Genomic DNA, 19,797 nt, shown 5'->3' with positions numbered 1-19,797 from the left:
CACTTAACAGTAACATTTCATTAAGTTTTGTAATCTTTAATAAATAGTTACATAGTTCAGCGTGCTAAAAGTTATTACACCTAATAATGAGCTGGTTGTTTACTCAACCATTAAATCATATTAAATCACACATAATATAAGTAATAAAATAATTGAGACAACAATTTTAACACTTCAACTTACATCCTTTAGCAGATTCCATTATAAATATGGGTGATTAAATTTATTTAAGAATTCAGCGATGATAAGGTTGTAATATGATGAAAACAGAGGATAAATGGAAAGCGATGGAAAGTGAAAGCAACAACAGCAAAGCAGAGTAAACGTGGCTATTTTCACTTCAGTTCTCAATAACCGTTTCATTGGGTTTCCTCCAAAAAAACAAACAAATTTATGATCTAAAAAGTTATTCTTCGATACTTTTTTTACCTAACTTTTATCGTTAATTAATTTTTAACTGACAGAAACAACTATTTAGTTTAATTAATTATTGCCGGTATTTCTCGCCTTATCCGTGACTGATTTGCAGACAGCTGGTTTTTGTTGTCGTTTGATGCTTTTGAGCTATAATGCTTTGAATATTTATGTTTTCATGTGAATATATTGGTTTAAATTTATTAAAAAAAAGTAGAAAAATTGTGTAATTTATTTTTTTAAATTTGATTATTTCGTCTGAAGTCTTAACGTTTATCCTTAGAATATTTATTTTTACTTAGTAAGTCTTCATTGTTAAACAAAGCTTTCTTTACTCTTTCAAAAACAAAGAACTTTGTTTCCTCTGAAGTTATATTTTGCTTTTATTTCTTAATCCTCTAAAAAAAATCAAGGTCATATAGCGTCTGAAAATATTAAATTCGTACCATTCAATTTAATGAAAAGCGTTTATTCTATTAAAAATAAAAAATACATAAAATTTTATACTAAAGAAATTTTTAGCTCCATAAATTTCCCATTTTCCAAAAATATGTTTTAAAATAACCTACCTGCGATGCAAACTACAATAATAACAAACATCCTGTTCATCATTTAAATAAATCGAATAAAAATTTGATAAGTTATAAGGTTTGTAACTAGCAAATCAAACTACAGAGAGGGATATTTTTATATTGTGATCTGTTGCCTTAAATAAAACTGCCTATTTTCAAGATTTAGCGGTCACTTTCAATCTCATCTATACATCTCTTCCTCGGGCTTCCCCGTTTTCTTTTAGCATACCTTAGCCGACAGCAATTAACAGAAAGAAGAAGAAAAAACATAATTCTACTTAAAATTTACAATGATTAATTTTAATACTTTTACTCTTTAGTTGACTCAGATTATTATCGAATAATAAAGCTAAGTTTTTCCCATCCAAATCAATCTTATCTTTCTTATCTAATTTTCATTTAAAGAATCTATTGTTATAATTTTTAATTAAACTTTTCAATTAATGACTCACTTTTATTTTAAGCTTTATAAAAAATATATTTGAAAATAGTTTAAACTATTCAAGCTTTGCGTATATCTATCCAATTTTTTAAAGTTTTTTTTCTTCTTTTTTTTTTATCAACTACAAAGCTGAAAAAAATATTGGCTGTAGTACACAGGTTGTAGATATAAATTTGGTTGACATCGATTTACCCCAAGCAAGGGTGTGTTTAGGATTTTAGTGGCACTTGGCGAAACATTAAGGCATTTTATCATAATTAATAAAAATCTTGTTTTGTTTAACATAATAAATATTAGTCATTAAATTTTTTTTATTCCAGTTAGATTTTTTTTTAATTGATTTCGTGTTTAACAATGTGACAAAATTTATAAATAATTCTTGATATTATTTTACAATAATACTGCAACTAACTTATTATCAGTAATTATAAAAAAGTTAATATTATTTAATTATTTCAAATTAATTACTGAATAAATAAGATCATTAATTATTTGTTTATCAAACTAAAAACATACATTTCAAAGACAGCGAACCAACCTCTCAAATGAAAAGTAAATTAATTTAGGTATGAAAACATTTTTAAAAATAAATTATTCTTAGCCTAACAAGTGTATTCTTTGCTTACAAGTAGATATTTAATAAGTTTTAAAATTACTTATATTGATATTACTTATTTTAAAATTTATGTGTATAAAATTAAATGGGTATAATTGAAATATATTTATTGATAATGAAACGACAAATTAATTTATATACTATAATGAGCACATAAAAATATAGAAGTGATATGAAATGAAGAATTATAATTTAAAATTTACATTTTTAATGACATATAAGCTCTTTAAAAAAAAAAAGAGAGAGAGAGATTTTATGTATTAACTTATTTTTTTAATTCTATGAATGAAACATCTATTATCAAAAAGATTTGATATCAATAATTTATTTTCGCAATCTTAAGTATAAAATATTAGTTAATCGTCGACTGTATAAAAATATGTATTAAAAAAATGTGGTTCAAATCAAAGATTTTATTTTAGTTAAATATTTTTAAATCATTACAACCCTGCTTTTTATTTTTCTTGACATTTTCCGCAGGAGTCCTTAGGGATTGCCCTCAACACACTCACAAATGGAGAATAGTTTAAATTTTTAATGCAATTAATTTCTGTGTCTTGAAAGTTGATAGAAAGTTCCATGTTGTTATTTTAAAAATTACACTCTTGATATAAAGAAACATTAAAAATTCACATTTAGAAATATAAATTATAATAACTTGTATAGCAAAAATATAACTAAGATGTAGCCAATGTGAATAAAAACTTGTAATAAAACTATTAATCAGTCTAAAACTATTAACTACTACCCTAAATTTTAGCTGCTCAATCTGAAGAGATATTTCTCATTCAGGATTTTTCTCTCAATGTGACATAGTAGAAGTTTGTTTCATGTAAAATTTACTTTTTGAAAACAAATTTTTACTGATTTTTGACATTAGGAGAGGTTTTTTTTTTCTTTTCATCACAGCTATGTCTAAGGTTGCAAATTACCAAATTTAATGCCTTTTAAGTAGGAAGAAATCAGTTATTATCATTAAAAGAAATAGAACTCTACTTAGTGAATCATGTTTTTTTTTCATTAAAATTACTTCCTTAAAAATTAAATGCTCCACCTGGGGGTTTGCCGAGCAGGGGTAGAAAACATCTATGGCAGACACTTGAGGGCTCATGAGTTATTACCAGCCCTGCAAACTGAATAAATTTCTATTAACTTTTTGTTTATGTCTTTGATATTTTTTATACTTTTTCTATGTTCTAATGTTTTCAATGATTTTAATGTTCTAATACTCAAAATGTGTATAATCTTTTAATGTTATCTTTTTAATTAGTTGTTTATTTATGTTCAATGTTTTTTCCCCTAGTATGTTTGCGGGGAGTGTTTGCACGTTCTAGCAATTGATATATGTATCGAGTGCTGCTGTTAAAAATTAAAATAAAAAAAACTTCCTTAAAAATTAAAGTGACGCAAATATCTTTATTAGTTTAACACCCAGTCACTTTTTTTCATAGATTTGCCCATTTAGCTTAAAAGTTACTTTAATTATACTATTTTTCGCAGTTTTGAGATTTTTTTTCTAATATCTATTATAGCTATTTTTATTATTTTGAAGAAAATAATGGATGAATCTCCCACTTGTCCATCCTGTGGAATATTTTTAACTGAGCCTTATATTCAGTGTGCTCAATGTGCCAATCCTACTAGATGTCTTTGTCTCCAGTGTTTTGCCAAAGGACGGGAATATGAGAATCATAAAAATAACCACCCTTATATTATTATTGTAAGTATATATATGAATTATTGACATTTTATTAAGCTTTTCTTAAGTGTTGAAGTTTGTAAGCATTCTATTTCTGTTGTAGAGAAATAATTTTACTTTGTTTGATCCTGATTGGATGGCAAGTGAAGAAGTAAAATTGCTGAATGCTATCTCAGATCGAGGATTTGGAAATTGGTTTGTTTTTATCAATAAAAGTTATTACTCTACTTGTTGTATAGTTTGTACTTACAAGAAAAATAAATAAGAATTTATTTTTTCAGGTCTGAAATTGCTAAGGATGTAGGGACTAAAACTAAACAAGAATGTGAAGAACACTATTTAAGATATTATGTCTACAATCCCATTTCTCCACTACCAAGTACGTCTGTTTTCTTTTTTATATTACTTTTATCTGTAATTACTAGGGCTGGGAAATGTAAGACATTCTATATTGTAATATATCATCTGTTAGTAGACATTGCAATAAAATAATGTATCAAAATATATCATCTGTTTGAATATTGTTCCTTTTGTTTACAAAATTTGGAAATCTAACTCACTTTGAAATAAGAAGAAATAAATCTTTAACGATAGAAAATAGTACTTATAAAAATATATTTTTAGAACATCAATAACACTACTTTTTTTCTTTTTTTTTTAATTTAAATAAAAATTACATTGACTTAAGACTGAATTCTAAAAGTAAGTTTTGTTTTAATTTTTTCTTTTTATTACTATTTGAATTGACCTATGATAAATCCCATTTCATCAATTATCTCAATATTTGATTATTTGGATCAAATCTATTCCTAATTAATCTGGGTAATTAAAGTTCTTTTGCTAAATGCTATAAAAAAAATTTATGCACAATATTATAAATTTTCCATACAAACTCAAATAATACCTTCCAGTTGATTATCATTTTCTATTTTTATTGACGCTTGTGTTGCTATAAATATACAGAACTGTGTAACTGCAATTCTCCATTAACCACTTGTTAGCTTTGTGGGTGTAAACAATGAAATTTTATAACTAAGCAGGAACTTTTAACCTTTTACATTATTTATTGCATTATTTGCTAAATTTTAAAAACCAAGCAAACCAAAATGGATTAAATTTTTGTTTGTTACTAGTTCTAATGCAGTTACTCTATTTTTTTCCGTAAATAACACTTAAGTGCATATCTTCTGTTTTAAAGTATTTGTATCTGAAAATTATTTTAAAACATTTGATGATTGATCTGCTCCAGACTAATATTGCCACATTTAGAAGGTGACTTTTAAAATAAGTGAAATGATCCATAAAACACAAAGCCACAGGTTTGCATTATAAAGATTATGTACTATATTTGTGTGTGGATATATATGTATACATATAAATATCAATTATTTTAGAAATTCCAACTCCTGAAACTGTGACAGATCACTTTCCTGCTCCCATTTCTTGCACAAGTAAGTACAGAATAATTTTTAAACTTTTCAACACATGTGTTTATTTATTATTAATTTATTTTAGCATGAAAATCTACCAAAAATTTTAAAAACTTGTGCCTTTCTAATTGTATTCATAAAAGTTTGTTTCTATTAGCTGTTGCCTATTTCTATAACTAAATCAAACAAAAGAAAAAACTAACTAATTAGGCTTATTAATTAAATCAGACATATTATCAGACAAAATTTTATAATTTTATGCTGAGATACGCAAAGATTTTATATGTAATATCTTAAATCAAAAATTAGATTTACTGAATTTTAAAATTTTGCAGGGTAGAGATACCCAATGAAAATTGAATCTTTCATCCAGCCGCTTCTGAGTACTTGGTTAAAATTGGTTTTATTACTTAACAGGGTACTGTAGCATTTATACAAAACAATGTAAAAACCATATTTTTTTATTAAAACAAATATTTTAAAGATATTGTTTAAGAAAATCCAATATGTGCATATATGAATTAAAATATATTTGCTTATCTACATTTTGAACTATTATATGATGTATGTTCTTTTATTTGACCACCAATTACATTGACCATTGTAATTGGTGGCATGTATGACATGTATTTTTATTTATAGAAATACTTTTCTGTTAGTTCATCATTTGTCAACTTATATATAGATATGTATTCAAACAAAATTTTGTTATAAAACTTTACTTTTAATATATTACTATATTTAATATATTATATAATAAATATATTTTTAAATAAAAATATATTGCAAATATTAAATGTATGTTTATTGTTTTCAAAAATAAATTTCAATTAAAAGCATTCATTTTACAGTTAATCTTATTGATTTAATTAAGATACACTTTTTTTTATGTTCCGTTATTTATTAGTTAATTTAGATATTCTAATTTAGATTTTAGGTCTTGTAATTTTGATTATAATACTAAAAAGGAATTTTTTATTTATTTATTTTGATTCTATGAACTAGAGAATTATATGCTAGTTTTTTATTTTATTTATTTTTTCTAAAAGAATTTGTTTTATGTAAAAAAAAATATAAGCAATTTATCTGATTTTTGGACTTTTTCAAGTCTTAAATTACTATGAGAAAGAGGATTAACTTGCTCAATTTTAAAACCCGTGGCAGCAAGTTTTAAGATCTTTGGTGTTAGAGGATTATGTGTGTTTTCAATGATTTACTAAATAACTAATTAATTTACTGAAACCTAATAACTAGTAGTTAAACTAAGTAAATTTTATATTACTTTGCAATATATTTATACATATATATATTATTTGCTTGCTGGTTATAAATTTCAGGAATCAATTTCCATTAATTTATACATTTAATCATAATAAATAATTTTTCCAAAGCATTTTCTCAAGATCCACCACGTCCAATAGTAGCATCTGTTCTCTATCAAGAAATGGCAGGTTATATGCCTGCCAGAGGAGATTTTGCTTATGAATATGATGATTATGCAGAATTAGATATCAAAGATTTGAAGATTGAAAATGATGGGGATCCTCTATGGAATGGTAACTGATTTAGTTATTTTCAGTAGGTCTGCAAATAATTACTCTTTATTTCCATTTTCTATTCATCTGTTATTGTTTTTATAAATTGTTGTATAGCAAAATAGTATAAAATGTTTGTATTTGTAATAGGTTATCTGTTGATTGCCATAACGATATTTATGTACTCTAATTAGTCCAATTTAGTAAATGAGGCACCCACTCTGAAAGCAACTTGTGCATGCTCAAATAAAATTATACCTTAACACTACCTTCTGATATCGTTAAGGTGTCAGCTTTCTCACGGAACTTCACTTAATTGTCTTTTGAAACTATTGTATGAACATTTTTGATGTTTTCTTGAAAAACTGCTGCTTTTGGATGACCATTGCATTTAGCATCATCAATGTCTGTTGTTGTCTCTAATCCCCAAGAGGTCCATCCCAATTAGACCTAATCCATAAGTCCAAAAATGTCCAGAAAGTCTAAAAACAGATGAGATTATGAGGTCAATGTCTTCATGACCATTTTTCCATCAAAAAACAATGCTTAAACAATAAACAAAATTCTTTTTTATTCAATGTTTTAAAAATAACGAAACTAGAATCACTAAAACCGCATGTAAGCTCTAAACTTATAATCAGAAGGTCATGAAATTTTGACAAATATTGTTTGAAAGCTGCTACTATCCAGAAATCATGCATGGTTCTGTTAACAGTGGTGCAATTTATGTGGTCAGGCTGGAGACTTATTGAGTATGTGTCATATTTCTCTTAAACAAAACAAAAATTTGATATTAGAATTGGATATGTTGAAAATTTTTATTGTATAAATTTTAATATACAAATTGATGATCTCATAAGTTTTTAATTGTAGTCACTGTCGAAATTATCGAAATGAATTTGTTTTATTTTTATTGGGCTAAATTATTGTAATAAATTTATGTTTATTGGTGGAAATTAAGCATCAAATTTTTTAAAAGTTGAGATGGAACGAAAAAATCCTCTTAATTATTGAACTAATGTCAATAAGAAATTAAGGGTAGTAATTTAGTTTAAAATCTTATTGGTTTAAAACACTCAGCTTAAATTGTTACATAGTTAGGTCAGATGATAGACAAAAGAATTAAGAGCCTGTGTCCCGTTTTATTCTTTTCACTTTTTGTGTTTTTTACCATCTTTTTACAACTGGTTCAATTCAAAAATATTTGTATACGATTCAATTGTATTCAGTTGGATTCAATTCAATTGAACTAATTGGAGTATACAATTCAATTTGTATACAATTCAAAAATATTTATGTGCTTCATACATAATATTCTAAATAAATAATTCGTAAATCAAATTTTCTGTAATTCGTAATAATATTTTCGGTAATTTCATTTACTGTAATTTCTGTAATTAATAATGAAAAACTTTATCTTTTTGTAAAGGGTGTTCTGTAGTAACAGTCTTTACTGTATGTTTTTAGTAGAAAGTATTCAAATAAGAGGTCACAAATTATATAAACTTAATTAATATCAGAAGAAGAAGAATGGGTTTGAGGGTTAATTTAAGGTTCTGATGAAGAAAATAATAAGGCTTTTTTAATAATCTCTTTTCAATGTCTTCTGGCAATCTAATTGATTTTTTATTCTGAATCTCTCTATTACAGTAATTCCCAAACAGAATGCTCTGATACCCTATAGAATGTTTTTATTGTTCTACAAGAAAGGAGAGACCATGAAACATTATTATTATTTATTTTATAAAGGCTATTTGCTTTTTGTAAAGTGTTTTTATTAAAAATCCTTATTATGAATTCTTAAATAGGGTGCCTATAGTCATTAACTAGTGAGTTGAAAATGGAAAAACTTTGTAAATCTTCTTACTTACATTTTAAATTTCTCCTTACATAATAAAAATGTGCTTTGTGACCCTAATAGGCATTTTTTTTAACTTAATTTTATAGAATTCTATTAATATATGTTAAATACAGTTAATATGGAACATCTTAAATTTTATACACTGATCATTATTTTATTACATTTAGAATTACAATTAAATATCCTCAACATCTATAATTCTCGACTGAAAGAGCGAGCACGTCGCAAGTGGATTATTAAAACATATGGTTTAATCAGTATGAAAAGGAATCTGGATGATTGGAAACGGTATACAAATCTTGGCAACAAATGGTTAGATACTATGAAGACAATGATGCGTCTATTTTATCCTGATGACTTTTATAAGTTCATGGAAGGAATTTTATGTAAGTTTATATTTTTGACTCTCCTGTTATAATATGTTAAAATCATTAAATGTCATCTTGTTACTCAATATTTAAATGAACTGCATATTTAAAGTATTCTTTTCCCAAAAGTGAATTACTGACTTTAAAATACATAGAAGTGACTAAACACTAATTCGCTTCTGGAAGTTTACATAACTAGCTTCATATAGATCTCGATTCTAATAATATCTTAATTAAGTGAAGAAACTGAATTATTTATAAAAACAATAATAATAATTTTTTATTAAATAGTGGTTGTACATTGTTCCTTGTACAGCACTTTATGTACAGCATAATTACTCTCTTGAAATTAAAAATCAAATTAGAAATGAATTGAATATTTATACTATGAATAATAAATTGCCTGTTTTGCTTTTTATTTCCTCCATTGTTAAAATAAATATGGCAAGATAAAAAATTATCAATGAAAGTAAATATTTTCCAGATTAATTAATTTTAGTCAACAAAGTCTTTTTTTTCTGCTGAATATTTCTTTTTATATATATTTATACATAATTTCCATCTTTCATTCTTTTGTCATAGAAGGAAACAAAAATATGTGCCTTGTAAGACATTTATCAGCAGTATTGCAAACCTAAATTTTTTCAAACTGCGATAGTTTTTCCTGCCAATCATTTGCAAACACTGTTTTCTAGAACTGTTAACAAGTTTCGCCTTTCTGAAAAGCTATTGAACTGTACTATATTAAAAACTACCTATTCCTTTAGAAACTACTATGAAATATACAGTTTATTCCACCCGCTTTTCCCTAGACTTGAATTTCGATCAATACATTTAAAAAAATTGATGAAGCATTAGATTATAATTAATAATCTCAAACTAATCTTCCAATGTGAGGCAATGATGGACAAAATATAAACAAATCTGTCATTATTATAGTAATGAATGATTATACTGGGGAGCTAATTTTTTGTTACATTTATGCAAATAATTTATCTTGTCTAATTTGGATGTGGGGATTTCTAATATGAAATGAGTTTTACTCCTAATGCTACAGATTTTTCTATGTAGGACAATTTTTGTCAAAATGTACAAGTTTAAAAACACTATATATAACAGGAAGCCACATAAATGTTGCAGTAAACTTCTAAGGGAATTGGGGCACATCAGCAGGACTAAAATGGCATAGGAACCTAATTCCAGAATATTGTTGTACAGTACTTGGAGTACTTCCCTTTTATGAACTATTTTTTTGTGTTCTTCTGAATAGGCCATAATAGGGTGGTGTTCTCTCCTCGTACAAAGATATTCTATTAGGACCTAATCAGAATTACACAAAGAAGCAAATCATTATAGAATAGCGCCCCTAACATATTACGTTGCATTTATGCAAACGTCGACATTTCCAGACATGGGTTCCTATGCAGTTTTGATCCTGATAATGTGCCCTAACTCTTTTCGAAGAAGTTTGTTGCAACATTTATGGAACCCCTTTTTTGTATAATGTTTTTAAATTTATACCTTTTGTTAAAAAATAGATTAAAATTAATTTTTAAAAAAACTTTAGCTAAGAGTAAAACCATTTGCAAATTTGAAATTAGTGATATAAAAGTATCTAAGATCTATTAAAAAATCTCATGCAACAGAAAACAAGGAAAAAATTATTCTCCAGTATTATTTGATTTTATCTGGCAAAAAATGCATGATGGATATTAGCACATGCAACATTCACACACTATACCCATGTTTCAAAAATATGGCAAAATTGGAAGATGTGTCACAATCTCCAATCTGCTCATCTATGATTCCAGTCTGCTCATCTATGATTTTTTTGAGGTTATCTGATTTTAAGAATTGCAGGAAAGATCTCTAACCAGCAATATGAGCACATCCTTACCCAACTGCGGCAATGAAGTATTCAAGGAAAACACATACGAAAATAAGGCTAGAGTCACTAAATTGCTTTCAATAAACATTCCTTAATTGTTTTAAAAATATTTTACAAGAGTTCTGGATTAGACAAGTCACACATTTTCAATGCACCAAATTGACAGTGAAATCTTCAAGGATGGCGACAAATTTCTATAATAACCAAAGTAACTATATTCCACCTTCAAAGAAATATAAAAGTACTTAATAGTATATAATTATAATTTGATAAAATAGCATAAATATATGCAACTAAAATAAAGAGAATATCTTCTGCTATTATTAATTAGTTCATCTAAATTATTCATGATTCTGGAAGCAGAAACCCTTCAGCATGCACAGCAGATAATCACAGCATCTACAAATTATTTTCCACATCTATATATATATATATTTTTTTTTTTTTTTTTTTTTTTTTTTGTGTGTAATGGAGAAAAAAATTACTAGCGGAAAAAACCAAGAACAAGTAAAAATTAATTTTAAAAGAAAAAAATTATATCATTTTATTTATCTGCAAACTATCTATGGTACTATGTTAATAAATTTCATTTGACGAAACTTGTAATATGCGCAAATCAGAACACCATTCTAATTCTGTTATTTTCTTCGTTTAAAATGAGAAGATTTTATCTCAATATTATCATCTAAAAGTTAAACTTTTCTTACTGATTTCTTTTTTGGGCTTAGTATAAACATCTTTTTTGGACAAAGCTAAAGTATGATTGCATAAAATTCAAATTAATTTAAATAACATAAAAATGTGAATAACTTTATTATATTAAATACTCATGAATTGTGCTAAATGTACATTATATTAAGGGCCTTTTTATCGTTTTCTAAATCAAGAGTGATTGATTTCCAGTATATTTTTTCTTTTTAATCCTGATATTTCTGTGTAAAACTTAAATAATCATATATAGAATTGTAACACATTCTATAGTTACGAATATATATGCATTTTTTTTCTTTTTTAATTTATCATTTGCACAATTTTTCCAAAAAAAGATTTTTTTATAATGTATAAACATTATAATTAATACATTACATTATAATTAATACACAATTACATTATAATAAATACACAAGAATTAAACATGTTGCAATCAAAGAGCATATATGTTCTAAACATAGACTTTTGGTAGCTAAAATTTCTGATATTTTTCTAACTCTGAAACAATTAATATTCTGATTCTGACACAATAGTAAATTAATATAGTATTTATCTGTCTCACAAGCTCCTTCTTGATTTAACCGGGTTTTTTTTGTTTTTTTTACTAGTTTTTTTATTTCTGTTTTACTATTCATTGTATCTTTGTGTAGGGGAACAAAAAACTAAGCAACGAATAAAACTATTACAAGAGTGCAGAACTGCTGGCTTAACTCATCTCTATAGTATACATACCTATATGCGATTGAAAAGGAGGCGTGATGGGAAGAAAAAGAGCAAAAGTATATTGGATGAAGTTTTAAGTCAAATAAAGGTAAAAACACACTTATTATCTTGATCTACATTTCAATGTAATACTGTGATTGTTTTAAGCTTATCTCTATTTGGTAAACATAACTTATTTGTTATTCTAACTACAATACACTCCTAAATTGTGGGTAAATAGAAGGGCATAAAATTTCAATTCTAAGGATACTGGACAAAAATTCTTGCTTTTCTCTATTTTATATACTTAAAATATATGTTTGCAACTATTCTGTATGCGTAAAGAGGCTGCATAGCATTTTTAAAAAGTGCTTATTTTCGATTTTCATTTTTTAAAAGCCCTTAAAGGTGCTTTTTTCATTGGGAGTTTTTAAAAGGTGCTTCATTTTCCCTTTTCCAAATTGAGATTTTTCCTTTACCATGCTGATTTTCGCTATGAATTATGCAAAAAGACACTGTTCACATTGTTCTATTCAACGTTTTCACAATTAATTCAACCCTAATCTATTTCGGTGCATCATCAATCCGCAGCGTATGAAAACACCATTCAATTTATATGATTCAAAAATTCTGACAATTGTCAAAAACAATGCCAAAAGATTTTTTTTTGTTGACATGACGATTAAAACCAGATAAAACCGTCAATTGTCAAAAACTTTCCAACCCTGCCTAATTATGATATTTTTTAAAGTACTTAAAAATATTATTTGAGTGCTTAAAAGGTGCTTATTTTTTGTTGAATAATTTGACTATGCGCCCTGGTAAAACATGTTGTATTTGTTTAACTATGTTTTGTTTTAACTATTAAAACCATAAAAGAAAGTAAAAATTTAAAAATTGAAGCATATTTATTGCAATAATGATAATATTTAATCGAAATAAAATTAGCCAGAAGCAATGGTTTTGTTGGTGAAAGGTGGGTGACTTATCATTTTTTGTTCTAAATAGAATAAAATGCTGCATCTTGATTTCAAAACACTTCTATATGCGAATTCATTTAAGCTCAATAGTCTGAAAGCATTACACATATGGAATTGACATTTATGACTTGCTCTTTAAGAAAGATACCATTTCTTTTGGTTTTTCTCGAAAGATTTTACTTTTATATATAAAGTTGGCAATTTTGGACAGTTACAAAATTTATGCTACAATATTTCAGAACCATATTTTAATTATTTATTTAATGCATATAAGTAATTGAAACAGATATATTAAAGGTAAATATTTGTAGTTGTAATTTTACTAACACTGAGAAAACATTCTTGTATAAGTTGACTGTTATGATTTTGTGTACTTTTCTAATGGAAAAGTGTTGATTTAAGTTAATTTTAAATTGCATTAATGTTAATGAGTATTTGTGGGAAACAGGGGGAAATAATGAGAATTAGTTAGAAAATTTTTGTTTTCTAACATTTTATATCCTATATTATTATCATCATCTGTGTTGCCAGATCAATTATTTAAGATTTTAATTTTTTATTTTCTTAGGATGAAGCATCTTGTCAACAATACATAAGAAGGCAAGCTTTAAGAGAAAGTCAGGGATTTGAAATCAATCCATCACCTGGTATAATTAAATTATTTTTCTTCTTTTCTTTATTTTTTTATTTCTGTTTATGCTTATAGTGTATTTCATTTTAATTTTAGAAATTAAATGATTTGAAACTAAATTTAAAATGTCAGCTGCACTTCAATTTTTTTTTATTCTACTTTAATTTATTGGTGAGTTATTTAAGAAGCCTTAAAATTTCTTTATATATATAGTTGTTAAGGTATAAATTCAATCAGGGTTCATATGTACGGGGAATAGGCAGGAAAAATGAGAATTAACAAAAAGTCAGAGAATTGTCGGGATAAAACACACTTTTACCCCAAAACCGGGAACGTCAGACACCCTATCAAATTGCTGGATTCCAGTCTTCCAATAACTGTAATTTGCACTTGCGCAATAGAGAATTTAAAAAATTCAGTTTTTTTTTCCTCTCTTTCCATCATTAAGTGTGTCCTCAAGATGATTTTTTTTAAAGCGTTTTTAGAGTTTTGTCAATTGGATGTCCAAGTTAGGAGCTTGAAACCTTTGCCGTCAGAGTATTCACATGTTAGTTTTTTGTTTTTCAACTTTCTTTGTCTCTGATTTATTATAACGAATTGTTTATAATTACAGATTGTGCATTAATTGTTAAAAACAAAACGTTTTTTTTATCTTCCGCGATGTTTATATATTTTGATATCTGTTAAAGAGAGAGAGACAATATTTTTTAAATGAATGAATTCTGATCCCCAGAAATATAGCATTTGTAAATTTTGCCTGATGTGGAGTCACATCTGGTTTTGTTAAAAATCATCAGCTTTTATAAATAAAAGTAGACTATTGTTTTAGGAAGGCAGATTGCAGCTTTCTCTTTTTATGAGCAATACATATCTAATTCTACTTCTACTAAGTTTTTTTTTCCACATTCGCAATAAATTTTGTACTCATTATATTAGTCATGAATTTGAAGATAAAGATTTTTTTTTAAATTCAATTTATCGCATTATACCCTGACTTGTCAAAGTGGTGTAATATTTATGTTAACATTTCCTTTAATTATAATTTTCATTTGGTAGTTTTTAAGTGTTGTTTTTGTTTTATTTGATGAATAAGTTTTCCTTTCATTTTGTTTTATTTTAATTAATTTGAAGATTTTAATAAATGTTTGGGCCGGAATAGCATGGTTGGCGGAGCACTTGACTCGCGATTGTGAGGACGGGAGTTCAAATCCAGCTATTCGAAGACTCCCCGTGCAGTAAATGGTGACTGGTGCACTCTAAGTCTGTTGGGTCACAAAGTCCTCTCATGTTCCCGTAACAAATCAATACCTCTGGGGGTACTGAATTGGAGATTGATCGCTCGCTGGTTCAGATCAGAATTACGGCCTGTGGATGAATGATTGGGTCCGCCCTATTAACAGGTCTGGCGTATGAGTGTGGTAGAAGTCGAATTCTTGGCCAGAAATGGCGCCACTGAAAAACAAGAACTATCACACCAAATTGCTTTAATGACCTACAACAGCAACAATAAATATTTAGTTCACTATAATTTGGCTTAACTTCATTTAAATGAATAACATCAATTTACTTATATATTTGCTAGTTTCTTTTTATGTAGGTTTAGTATTTATCATTAAAATAAGTTTTTTTTTAATAATTCGCTTTGTTAATTTTGTGCTTTTTACCGCGGCAATTTGTATTTTCTTGTCTATTTATCCATCTTATTTATGATTCTTTTTTTTTAAATAGAGAATCTTAACATGTTGCATTGTTTTACTTTTCTCTCTCTCTCTCTCTCTCTTCGGTTCTAAAAATTGCTCATCAGTTGATTAAATTTCAAATAAATACAGGATATATGTACAGTACTTTTATTAATTTATATTTTTTAGCATTATTTAGTTGTTAAAAAGTAGTTCATTTATTTTTTTGATTAATACGTTCTACTTTTATATTTTGTTTTCTTGCAGCTTTGTTTTGCATTTCAGGGTATTTCATTTATATTAAGTTTTTATGCTTGATTTATTTATTTATTAATTTTTTTTCTATTCATAAAAAGCATTATTTTTAGTAATTGATTATTTTGCTTAATTTAATAAATATGAGTTCATTTTAATTAAACATGGATTGTTTATATATTTGTTAGTTTCTGTAGTACGTGGATCGAGATTCAGACAGAAAGTAAAGGTTTATTAACAAAAAGCAAACAAACACATACAAATTTAAAAAGAACGCCATCTGGCGGTATTAAAAGAAAAAGACTTCGTAGCTATCCTTCCCAGGGAATGACAACAATCTCCCCCTGCGAGAAGGATTTTACTTTTTAACACATATAACAATATACACACAAAAAATATTAATTCTCTTAACATAAATTTCAAATTAAACTTATTTTTTCCAAAGAAAAAATTAACTTATCAGAAGTTACAGCTTTAGTTAAAAAATCAGAAATATTATCATTAGTATTCTTATACACAGTTTTTAAAATTTTATCTTCAATCATATCCCTTACAAAATGAAATTTAAGGTTTACATGATTGGTTTTGTTAGAAGATTTACCATTATTCAACCAGTCAATAGCTGCTTGGCTATCAGAAAATATAGTAACAGGAGCATCAATAAATTTTTTACAGTTCAGTTCATTTAACATATTTATTATCCAAGTAAGTTCTCGAGCTGTGTCAGCTGCAGCAAATAATTCAGCTTCACATGTTGAAAGTCCTACACATTTTTGCTTTCTACTTTTCCATGCTATAAGAGAATTACCTATCATAATTACACAACCTGAAAAAGATTTTCCTCCTTCTGCATTGCCCCAACTTGCATCCGCACTACAGCTTAAAAAACCAAATTCTTTACTATAAAACAAGACTCTATCTTTTGAACCGTTCAAATATTTCAGAACTCTTTTAGCCAAAACATAATGCCTTTTTTCAGGACGTTTATTAAATTGTGATAAATAACTAGTTACAAAAGCAATATCAGGTCGGGTTCTATTTGCTAAATATAAAAGTTCACCGACGATTTCCTGATAATCAGTTTGATCTACTAAATCATCAGTAGGATTAAAACATCTATCTTCACCTTTAGTTATGGGAGTATTTGTTTTCTTACAATTTTCCAAACCATATTTTTTCATTAAAGTTTCAATGTAATGAGTTTGAGATAAACCAATTCCGTTTTCTTTTTGTGAAATCTCAATGCCTAAAAATTTTGAATCGTTAGTTGTTTCTTTTAATTCAAATGTTTGATTAAGTTTTGAAATGATATCCTTGTATAATTTCGAATTATTAGAAAATATTGCCAAATCATCTACGTATACACAAATTGCGAAAAAGTCATTATCATTAATTTTAGTAAATACGCAATTGTCAGATGCAAGTTGAGTGAGACCAATCTTTTTAAGTTCATTTTTTAACTTTATATGCCAATTTCTACCAGATTGAGGTAGACCATAAATACTTTTATTTAATTTACACACTTTATTTTTACCATATTTATCTTCAAAGCCTGGAGGTATTTCCATGTATACAGTTTCATCAATATCACCATATAAATAAGCAGTTTTAATATCAAAAAATTTAACAAATAAATCCAATTTTGCTGCTAAAGCAATCAATAACCTGAATGATTCAATATTTACCACAGGTGAATATGATTCAGAATAATCAACATTTTTAATTTGATTAAACCCTGCTGCAACCAGTCGCGCCTTGTAAATTTTGTTTTTATCGTTATTTTTAATTGTGTACACCCATTTACTTTTTATTATTTTTTCCTTCTTAGGCCTCTCAATTAATTCAAAAACCTTATGTTTCTCCATCGAAAGAAGTTCGTTTTCCATTGCGGTTTTCCACTCGGAATATTTATTACTATTTATCGCCTGGTCATAATTTTGAGGAATAGATGATCCTTTCAAGGCTAAGTTCGCGTTAGCTGATATTTTATTTTTAATTCTTTCAGAACGTCTTAATGCAGGAGTATTTCGATTATTTTCATTTTGTGAATCAGCACTTTCTTGAGAAGATTTATGAGAAAAAGAATGTTCACTGCTTGATTCAGTTAGAGGGGAGTTTTGGGTTTCAGTTTCGATTTGTGGTAGAGGCATATTAAACTGGGTCAAATCCTCAATGTTCCATATGCTACATTCATTTTTGTTTGTTAGAAATTTACTTCCACTTAATGATTCGTTAAATTTAACAGATCGCTCTTCAATTACAATATTTTTATCGACATCATATATTCTATACGCGCGCTTTTCTCTAGAATAACCGACGAAAATCCCACGTTTTCCCGGAACATCAAATTTATTTCGGAATTGTTTAGGTATATGAAAATAAACGACGCATCCAAATACTTTTAAGTAGTTAAGTTTCGGTTCTTTTCCTGACCATATTTCAATCGGAAGATTCTGTTTATTTTTACGCGGTGTAAGATTAGAAATGTGTGTGCTAAAATTTATTGCTTCAGCCCAAAATTTTAATGGTAATTCACTTTCATACAATAATGTCCTAGCTCTTTCTACTAATACTCTTATGGCTCGCTCAGCACGTCCATTTGACGAAGGATTATACGGTACTGTTTTTTCATGTATGATCCCATATTTTTCTAGAAAACTATCTATCTCGTTATTCACAAATTCTAGACCATTATCTGTTCTGAATCTTTTGATTTTCTTATTCATTAAATTTTCATACCTTTCTTTAAACATACAAAACATTTCAAATACATCATTTTTATGCTTCAAAAAATAAGAAAAGTACATCCCAGAAAAATCATCCACTAGTACTAAAAAATATTTTGAATTTCCTAATGAGTCACAATTTATAGGGCCTGCAAGGTCCGCATGAATTAACTCTAATACAGAATTACTTTGTGCAATATTAATTGTTGGATGACTCTTATGAGTTACTTTACTTATATCACAAGATTCACAATGATAATTTTCTAAATCTTTAAAATTTATGCCAATAAAATTTTGCATTTTAACCATGTATTGTGGATTTAAATGACATAGTCTTTTATGCCAAATATTATAAGTATCCAAATTACTTACTTCATTACATTCTAACTCAGAATTGTTTACATCGTTATAATCAAAAAATTTAGGTGAAATGTTATTACATGGTTCCATTAAAATTTCAAAACGATTGTTTACTTTTACAGCTTTTAAAACACTGCGATTATCATTAGTTAAAATCAATATATCATTACCATTAGATTCAATTTTATAACCTTTATCAATTAATTTAGATACTGAAATTAAATTGCTTCGTAAGTCTGGTACATATATTACATCGTATATTGTTAGATTTTTACTGCAATTATCAACTGCTGTTGTAGCTTTTACAATACCGATTCCTTTTGAAATTAAATTTGACTTCTTACCTGCTAATTGTATTATCCCATTAACATAATTTAAGTTTTCAAAAAAGTTTAAATCTTTTACCATGTGTGAAGTAGCACCAGAATCCAAAATGAAAACAGTTTTGTTTTTACCGGTAGCACTTGAATTTATTTGGTGTTGTTCTTGTTCTGCGGTAAGTGCAAAATTTTCAATAGAATGTTTATCTTGATTTTCAAATGCACAATGAGCGTTATTGTTTTTGATTTTGTTCATACCCGATTTATAGTTCGAAAATGTTCTTTTTTCTTGAGATGTTTGGTTTTGATTTCCCTCGTTCTTGTTTCGGAAATAGCAGTCTTTAGCTAGGTGATTCGTTTTATGGCAGATGAAACATTTCTTCCTGCTTCTATTTTCATATTTATATTTTACTCCGAATGCTTCTGTTCGTTTAGGAATTTCATTTTTTAATTTTGATAAGATGTTTTCTTCTTCACGCAGTATTTCTAAAATCTCATCCATTGGCTTTTCACGTTGGGTTTTCAGGATCTCTCTTATTTTTGCAAATTTTCCTCTTAATCCTCTAACAGTATAATAAACAAGTTCTCGTTCAGTAATTTGCAGTCCA

At 27.0% G+C, this 19,797-nt stretch overlaps 2 protein-coding genes across 5 annotated transcripts in view; one reads left to right on the top strand and one right to left on the bottom strand.

Moving 5' to 3' along the window:
- LOC107446795 (bleomycin hydrolase) overlaps positions 1 to 542 on the bottom strand; it is a 15,356-nt gene extending 14,814 nt beyond the window's left edge. The window contains exon 1 of one of the 2 annotated variants that reach the window (XM_016061571.5): positions 184 to 542. In XM_016061571.5, coding sequence (XP_015917057.1) covers positions 184 to 202 — 19 coding nt within the window. In that variant the 5' untranslated portion in view covers positions 203 to 542. The remainder of the gene's footprint in view (positions 1 to 183) is intronic. The other variant, XM_016061564.5, reaches the window with a different exon arrangement.
- Positions 509 to 19,797, top strand: part of Ada2a (Transcriptional adapter 2A) — a 27,501-nt gene continuing 8,212 nt past the window's right edge. The window contains exons 1-9 of one of the 3 annotated variants that reach the window (XM_016061579.4): positions 509 to 715; positions 3,597 to 3,764; positions 3,847 to 3,938; positions 4,025 to 4,122; positions 5,138 to 5,194; positions 6,565 to 6,729; positions 8,737 to 8,955; positions 12,187 to 12,347; positions 13,787 to 13,865. In XM_016061579.4, coding sequence (XP_015917065.3) covers positions 3,603 to 3,764; positions 3,847 to 3,938; positions 4,025 to 4,122; positions 5,138 to 5,194; positions 6,565 to 6,729; positions 8,737 to 8,955; positions 12,187 to 12,347; positions 13,787 to 13,865 — 1,033 coding nt within the window. In that variant the 5' untranslated portion in view covers positions 509 to 715; positions 3,597 to 3,602. Of the gene's footprint in view, positions 716 to 2,786; positions 2,877 to 3,576; positions 3,765 to 3,846; positions 3,939 to 4,024; positions 4,123 to 5,137; positions 5,195 to 6,564; positions 6,730 to 8,736; positions 8,956 to 12,186; positions 12,348 to 13,786; positions 13,866 to 19,797 lie in introns of those variants that run through there. The other 2 variants (XM_016061584.4, XM_087159464.1) reach the window with 2 other exon arrangements.

Source organism: Parasteatoda tepidariorum, chromosome 3, assembly GCF_982258835.1.
Source record: "Parasteatoda tepidariorum strain Cologne lab strain chromosome 3, Ptep-v5.0, whole genome shotgun sequence".
Taxonomy (NCBI): domain Eukaryota; kingdom Metazoa; phylum Arthropoda; class Arachnida; order Araneae; family Theridiidae; genus Parasteatoda; species Parasteatoda tepidariorum.
This window is presented reverse-complemented; position numbering and strand designations above follow the sequence as displayed.